Below are 8,179 nucleotides of genomic sequence, written 5' to 3'. Positions count from 1 at the left end.
AATACCCCCCTCTCTAACTCCACTTGAGGCATCCTGCCAGTCTGATGTTAGTCCATTAATAGATCTCTTTACTTGTTACTCAACAAATTATATGACCTTATCTGTTTGTAAACAGCTATACTAACAGATTAGTAATTTCTTGTGCCTTAGAAAGTATTCTCATCACATTACCACTGGAAGATACAGAGCTTGCTCTTTCCCCCTTTCCTGAATACTGGTATCAATCTGAGAGGATGTCAAGACAGCTTTTATGGCATCAGAAGTGGCAGCATTCAGCTATTTTAAAGCAATTCTCCCATCTCATAGTAATAAATCAACCAGTCCCTATTCATTGTGTTCTGACAGAGGTGACTTCTGTGTTGATTACATCTTCTTAGTGCTAAGACAGTAGCTATTTTATACTTTCAGAAGGATAAGACTTCCTCTGACCTATTTAAAACAGACTAGAGTACACATTCTGTTAAATCTTATCCAGGTGCTGGTAAGGAAAAGTAGATTGACATTTTTTGATGTGGAAAGACAGTCTAAGTAAAACAATATACTTCTTTCTTTTCCCTTTTTTTCCCATCAACACAGAAATAAGTGCAGTTAGCAGTCTTCTCTCTAGTGGCTGGAGGCTTGAAAGCAGATGTCAGTGCTGCTATTAAAGACTTTGTAGCAAGAGGGATAAAGTTCCAGCTTCTTTCTCAAAGTTATGTGACTAGATATCCTGCTGAGATAAATCAGCATTAGCTCCACTCACTACAATAGTACTGAGCTAGTATACTTCAGCTGCAAACTTAGCTTACTAACTGCAATTCCTATAAGGCTTATAGTATTTTTAGGGCATATAACCAGGTAGATATATTGTATTGTTCACTGACTCTATTGGTTTTTTTGACAGACCAATGAACACCAAACACTTTTCTGTATGTTTTGAGTTCTCTTTAACCATCACTGTTCTTATATTTTTGTATTTTGCTACCTTATTATTTTACATGATACCAGAAGTCAGGGACAGAATTTCCTTTGTTGGAAATCCTACAATATTTTACATTAGTTTCAATTGTTTTTAGGTCAGTTGAATTTTTCCTGCCAGTATTTAGGGTATGTTCTAATTCCTAACATATCCAAACTGCATGTTTTTAACACACTCATGTATTCTGTACAGATATATAAGACAATGTACATATTTATTCTGAATTAAATAACGCTTTTTTAATTGCCCATTTTCATCCGTATCTGAATTTGTTATCTAAAACCAGTTCAAGTATTTATATCACTATTGATTCTCCTGTGAATGTCAATTAAGTCTTGTTGGTCTGAGTCTGCAAATGTGACTAGCAATTTCACTGTTTCAGGTTTTGGCAGTAATGAGTCACTAATAACACTAAAGAGCCTGATTTCAGACAGGAATGAGTACCCATTCACTAAAAAAAAAAAAAAAAATCAGACCACATGAAGAGAAGCATATAAAAATTAAGGCTTTTAAAATCATTAATCACTTTTTAAAAACCTTAAGTAACCTTTTACCATGAATGCTCAAGTTGTGTGTTGAAGCATGATCCTATTCCACAACTGAAAAACAACTAACACATAAAAACCAAATAGGTCTTCTTTCTGCTCACTGCTTTTTGCTTTGTCTTTATGCTAAGATGATGATTCATTACAAAAATAGACAGGTTAATGTTTTTTCAAAGACTTATGCAAAGTGGTATAGGATCATGCTTTTCTAGTAGAAGAATTTGAGGGAAGAAACTCATATCGTTTGATATTTTAATCTTTTCCCAAAACTTTTCTTTGTATGCCTCACAAATGACAAATATAGATAACTGGTATTAATTCTCACTTACATGCAGTGTTTTGGCTGGTACTTTTCAATCCAAATTCCACAGTCGGAAACCCTAAAAGTTATTCAACTGTTTTTTCTCAACCATTATAAAATATGATCACAGGACTTCAGTGTTTATATGTCCTTAAACTGAAACAACCAGAGTTAATACAACTTGCCTTTTAAATGAAAGACAGCTTGCACTTCATATTCACCTTTCATAACACACATGTAACTTCCCATGTCTTTTTTCTCTCGGACCTGCAATCTGAAAAATTGTGAAATATTTTTTTATTCTACTTTTAGATACCAGGTACTTATTCCTCATATTTTAGACACCAAGATGAAAAATAATTACTGAACAAAGTAAAATTTGCAGAAAGATGGGGGTTTGGGTTCTTAATATGGACTAAAAGAAAAAGAATATACAAACCCTGTGAGAAAAAAATGTGAGTCCATGATAACATCTTTCTTTTCATCTTTCTGTAATTCACTAACAGAGACTCAAAATTGAGTATCTTCCCAAAGGATATGATGTAATTCATCCACAAATGGTTGGTTTAGGTGACCATGTACTTAATGAAATGGACAGAGCTAGGTTTCTTTTAAGTAGACCTGAGCAACTAGGTGCATTTCTATTCTGCCCTCAAGTCCTAAAAATCCATTAATGCATCTACTTTTGTAACACACTGGGCATGTCTATATGAGAGGCTAAACGAACAGTAAAATTAATTCTAATGCACATTACTGCAATAGCATAGCTTTTGCAGTGATTCACTAATATGCAGCAGAATTAGTCTACTGCGCATTAGCATCACTTAAAAGGCATGCAGTGGGACTACTGCAAAGTAGTGCCGGTTCCTGCACATTTAGTTAGTACCTGTTATTACAAGCACTAAACTTAATGTGCCGTACCTACAGCACATTAATGCACATGTAGACATGCCCACTGTCATCTTATCCTGAAGACTGAGTCAGAAAAAGCAGCAAGGTGGAGAATTCATCCACCTTTTATATTAACAGTTTTTCACATTAGAACAGAATTGCATTTAGGTGCTTACATCCACTTGTGTGTCTAATGGGGGAATCTGTTCCATAGTCATTACTATGTAGCAAGTCAGAGCAGATGAACATAATGCTTCTGAACCATGTTTGGGAGCCCTGGAATGAAGCACAGCATGCCTATTTGTGTACATACTACATCCCAACACATATGTAAGGTAACCACCAGATGCATGCCAATATGCTTGCTGTCTCTATCATACTGACCGGAAGGTGCTTAATGGCACTCTGAAGTGGTGAAGCGTGCCCCTTTTAGAATATAGCATGTGCTGCACTACAGTGCCATAGTCTCTAACATGGCCTAGATGAAGTCTAGATATGGCCAGTGAGTTTATGATATAATAACTAAAAGCTAGACAAATTTAGACTGGGAAATCAAAAACAAACAACTAACTGTGAAGGAATCAACAAATCCTAATTAGTAGTCCTAGCAAATGCTTCAGAATTGTAGATTTTTAAAATAGAAAATAATGTTTTTCTTTCTAAAATGTATGTTCTATTTTTTCTCATAAGAATGAACTCAGGAAAATTGTATGGCCTGTGTTATATAGGAGATCAGACTCAATTATGACAATGGTCTCTTCTGGCTGTATACATTTTGAATCTAGAAAATTAAAAATGGCAGTCCAGGGAGTTCATATCTAGAAACTTCTATATGCCTTTAAAACTTCCTATGAGTAACAGAGTTTAAATGCATTTCATATGCTTTTTTTTCTTTTTCTATTCATTATGCATTATTCATCTGCCTTTTTACCCAAAAGGATTAGAACCATAGACATGTTGATCTGGAATCATTGGGCATTTATACACGTACTTTTGTCTGGTCTGTCACACCAGAAATCCAGTGCATCAGAGCAGACTTGATCTGGAGCAGGGCACAGCCTGTGGTGCTGGGGAAACATGTAGTTTGGGATGCCCCTGCAACACAGGAGCCTGTGGCTGGGGAGCTGAGTGTGAGGCCAGCATGCTTGCACTGCACATGCTTGTGAGGGGGAGGAGTGGGAAAAGCACCAGTCTAGTTTGCAGAGCAGGGGACCTGTGGCCCATGCTGGTATGATCTGTGCAGCATGTGGCTTCCTCACAGGGCATGCAGCTCCCAGCCACTTAGAAGTTGTACAGCCCTGTTCTAACATATTTTTAGAAGACTCCCCATATAGGAGATCTCACAGCATCCCTAGCTTGCCTATTGGGTTCTTCCATCTTAATGATTTTGCTAATAGCCAAACTAAATCCTCTTCTGCAAATTAGGCTGGTTTGATTCTGTGCTTCTGTCAGTAAGTATGTAGAATGAATGATCACTGTCTTACTTCCAGTAAGTGAATAAAGCAGGAGAGGGCAAAAGGCTTTTTCATCTCTTATCCCCATGGTGGGAAGGAGAGTAGAGGGACAGAGTACACCAGTACAGTTTGAGAGGACTGATCAGTAGCTGGAGTAGCAACTGGCTGAGAGAACTAACTCAGTCACCTGTTCCCTTTTCAGTTTCCTTTGCTTAGACCTCAGTTTACCAGCCAGAAGGAAGAAAGAAAGAGGGGACAAAGAGAGGGCAGAGTTAATCTTAGCCCTTTACTTGATGCATGGCTTCCATATACCAGTTACAGGAATATATTAAACCTAACTGTACCTTATTCAGTGTGACCTTTTAAAAATCTAAGCCTTTTATAACATAACATTTTTCTATTTGGTAAACTTTTGATCGGATATCCTGAAGTATGTGCGTCACAAAGCCGCCCATAGCTACCAAACAACAAATGCATTTAATTGTATTCCTTCAAACGTCAATCAAGAAGGCAGCTACTTACTTATACTGAGTACTCCAGACATTTTTGGTTTCATTACTAGTGACATTACTTTCGATTGTTTTAGTATCCTTCTTCCAAGTCTTTTCAATGGCTACCGCATGAGTAGATACACTGGCCACAGTACACGAGAGTTCAATGTTAGCTGGACTGTCTAATGTTATATTTTTTTCCATTAATGGAGAAGAAAATCCTAACAAAAGGAATAAAACAGATGAGAAATGATCTGAAAGAAACAACATGCTTCTTTATTTTAGGAAGGGTTTTTTTTAAGCATATTTTCCAATTACTGAGCCAATTTCTGTTTTCACTTGCATTGATGTAAAACCTGAGAACTGCGGTGAAAATACCTTCTTGCCTTTATACTAGTAAAAGGCTGAGTATTTGGCCCATTGTTATTTATCCATATAATTTTTAATGTAGACAGAACTACAGTGTTAAGCAACCATTTGTTTAGCCAGTCGATTATTTAGCATAGGTGAATCCAAAAGCATTCTACAGAAGGAAAACCAGACAGCTAAAGTTTAAGAGACATGGGATAAGGCTTTTGAAAGTGCCTAAGTGACAGATATACACAAGCCACAGAGTCAGGCTGTATTTTGTTTTCTGTCCTCCTAGACATGTCTACACATGCTATTAATGCACAGTAAAGTTACTATGCATTACAAAAAGAGCAAAAGAGCAGTAAATTGTCCCTGGGGAAAGGGTCTACATGTGCACTGGCTTGGGAGCAAATTTGCTCCCAAGCACAGCAGGTGAGGCCAGGGGTGTTCCTGCCCCCCTGCCCCATGCAGCAGCCAGGGAGAGCTCCAGGCTCACGGGATGCCAGCTAGGGGATGGCAAAGGGGAGGGGGTAGAGATCACGCCACATGGGGGGATGGCCACATGACCAGGAGGGTCCTGATCCCCACATTACTGGGAGGCATCCCCGCGTAATCTACTGCATGGTAAAGCGTCTCATGAAGACACACCCAGTGACCCCACTCCTTCAACACCAAGGTTAGAAGTTGCCCCTTTAATTTAGTCTTTAGCCTACTTGTTAGGATATTTTCCTGGAAAAGGGGAAATGTGAGTTTGACCTTTCTTAACTTGAGGAGTCCCTAGAAACACGGTGACATTTTGAAGAGCAGGATGCTGAATACATGAGACATTGCAGACACTTTAATTACAGCGGCTCCCAAGAGCTCCTGTAATTAAAGCCTGCCCTCACCTTGGGGCATGTGTAAAGATACCCTATGGAAGTAAACTGGATCTGGCCCTGTAAGTCTAACTGACTTTGAATTCAGCAGGAGTTAGACACCTAAATTATTTTGTGGATCTGGCCCTTGGTATTTTTTATAAATCTATCCTGTGGTCCTTCTGAGCCTAGTTAAAAAAACCTGTTGTTTGAAGCAACTGTATATTATATTATTTAAGCTATCTTCAGTTCCATCTGCTCTTGCTATTCTATTCCCCTGAGCTATTCTTAATACTACAAACAACAATGAGAGAACATTTCTAGATGCATGTGTGTGGCTTTTGACCAGTTTCTTGGGTATACAAATGTGAATAGCCAAAAATAAGATTTTTATCGTAAATTGTCATCACCTAAGAAAAAAATATGTGAATAATATGCCATTTAAGTCATATATAAAATAAACCTCTGGCTTCACACCTCCATGCAAAATGCTGACATTTCATTTCAGCCTTAGGCATTCCTACTTTGCCTAATAGATACATCTGCTGTTGGTTGCCTGCCTGAAAATCCTAAAGGTTTCTTTTCCACAGGAGCATATCATGCAGCATCCAGGATGGGTAAAAGGCATGGTGCACTGAGCGCACTGCACATCCTTTACCCTTCCTGAGAAGAAAGATGTTTGCAAGTAAGCCATAGGGCCCATCTAATAGCCTTCTGCCCAAGAATGAATTTCATCCAATAGAAACTGAGACTCCTCAGTGCCTTACAGACTGGATGCTGGTGACTGCTTCCTACTTTAACTCATGGTAAGCTATTTTAATTCAGGATTCAGCCTCTATTGGTCCTATACATTTGTTTCAGCTCCCAAACTTGTAACAGAACTTTTCCCTCACATGATCCACTTGTGGCTCTCCTTGACACCTCCCAAGGTAGCAGATTGTGCAAGATGCTGAGTTGCTGAGTACCTTCTGCCCTAAATTCCTCTCAGCTTCTCTAAGTGAATTCACTAGAACAGCATATTTTCCCCTCCTTAAATTGATTTATGGTTCTTACATTTTGTCATTCTGAGTTGATAAGACAAAGTGCTTATTGCACCTACTTGTATTTCTAATAAAATGTTTGGAGTCTCATTTTCTGCAGCATAACAGTTATTAGAACAGAATAGCAATGAATAATGGGACAAGCTTGCTCATCTTTTCTCTTTTACAAGATCTATGCTTTAGTATTTTTCTCCACTATAGTGCTATTGGTAAAGCTATAGATGAGAAGTGACTGCACTTTAGGCACATACATATAGCAATCTAAGGAAATAATTTGTAATCATACTAGAGGATGAAGAATGAATATATTTACCAGGTATGGATATGTTGTACGCCATCCCTGTGAGATTAGTCTGTTGTGTGGTGTAACGTGGACCTATTGAAAATAGAAAAGCTCAAGTGATATGTTCTTCTTTACAGATGCAATGCTGCTGCAGAGAGTTACTGCTGTAGTGTAATGGGTTCTTTTAATACACGAATACAAACACCAGGGCCTGTCTAATATTAACAAAACAACTGCCCTTATGTAACTCAGTGACAATTAGGAGTCTGACCACAAGAAGGTGTCTGTGACTGTCACAAAGCTGATAGAAACTGAGGGCAAGTGAAACTTTTCTAAATTATGACAATTTAGGAAAAAGGATATTTAGCTTAAGTCAATGAGGCTTACATTTTGACCATGAGGTTTAGTGCAAGTTCTTTTAGGAAAAGAAGGAAGATGAATAAATGAAGGGTATGGATAAATGATCTAATTGACAAAAGTTAACTGGAAGCAGGGACTTACTACAGAGCATGTGACCCGCAGTAAAGGTTCATATGCTTGCAGCAGCCCTGCTGTGACTACAAACCTTAGCCTGGTTCAGAAGTAAACTGTCTGATTTACCAAGGAGCAGGATTTACCATGGAGCAACTCATGTGCCTGAACTGTCTGTGTGCTTACAGTTACCACTACAGGCTGGGCACAGACTGGCTAAGTAGCAGCTCTGCAGAAAAGGCCCTGGGAGTTACAGCAAACAAGCTGAATACAAGTCAACAGTGTGCCCTTGCTACAAAGAAGTCTAATAGCATACTGAGCTACATTAGTAGAAGCATTGCCAGCAGATTGAGGGAAGTGATTTTCCCCCCCTCTATTTAACACTGGTGATGCAACACCTGGAGTATTGTGACCAGTTTTGGGCCCCCCACTACAGGAAAGATGTACACAAATTGGAGTGAGTCCAGCAGAGGGCAATGAAAATGGTTTGGAGGCTGGGGAACATGACTTTTGAGAAGAGGCTGTGGGAACTGGGCTTAT

The 8,179-nt window shown here is 38.7% G+C and overlaps 1 protein-coding gene across 2 annotated transcripts in view; it reads right to left on the bottom strand.

The window, feature by feature from the left end:
* EMB (embigin) overlaps window positions 1-8,179 on the bottom strand; it is a 48,353-nt gene that overhangs the window by 17,643 nt on the left and 22,531 nt on the right. For both annotated transcript variants that reach the window (XM_019517889.1, XM_019517888.1), the window contains exons 4-6: window positions 7,199-7,261; window positions 4,672-4,861; window positions 1,990-2,078 (exon numbers count right to left, since the gene is read on the bottom strand). In XM_019517889.1, coding sequence (XP_019373434.1) covers window positions 1,990-2,078; window positions 4,672-4,861; window positions 7,199-7,261 — 342 coding nt within the window. The remainder of the gene's footprint in view (window positions 1-1,989; window positions 2,079-4,671; window positions 4,862-7,198; window positions 7,262-8,179) is intronic.

This window comes from Gavialis gangeticus, unplaced genomic scaffold (genome assembly GCF_001723915.1).
Source record: "Gavialis gangeticus isolate Ggan-Ray unplaced genomic scaffold, GavGan_comp1, whole genome shotgun sequence".
Taxonomy (NCBI): domain Eukaryota; kingdom Metazoa; phylum Chordata; order Crocodylia; family Gavialidae; genus Gavialis; species Gavialis gangeticus.
This window is presented reverse-complemented; position numbering and strand designations above follow the sequence as displayed.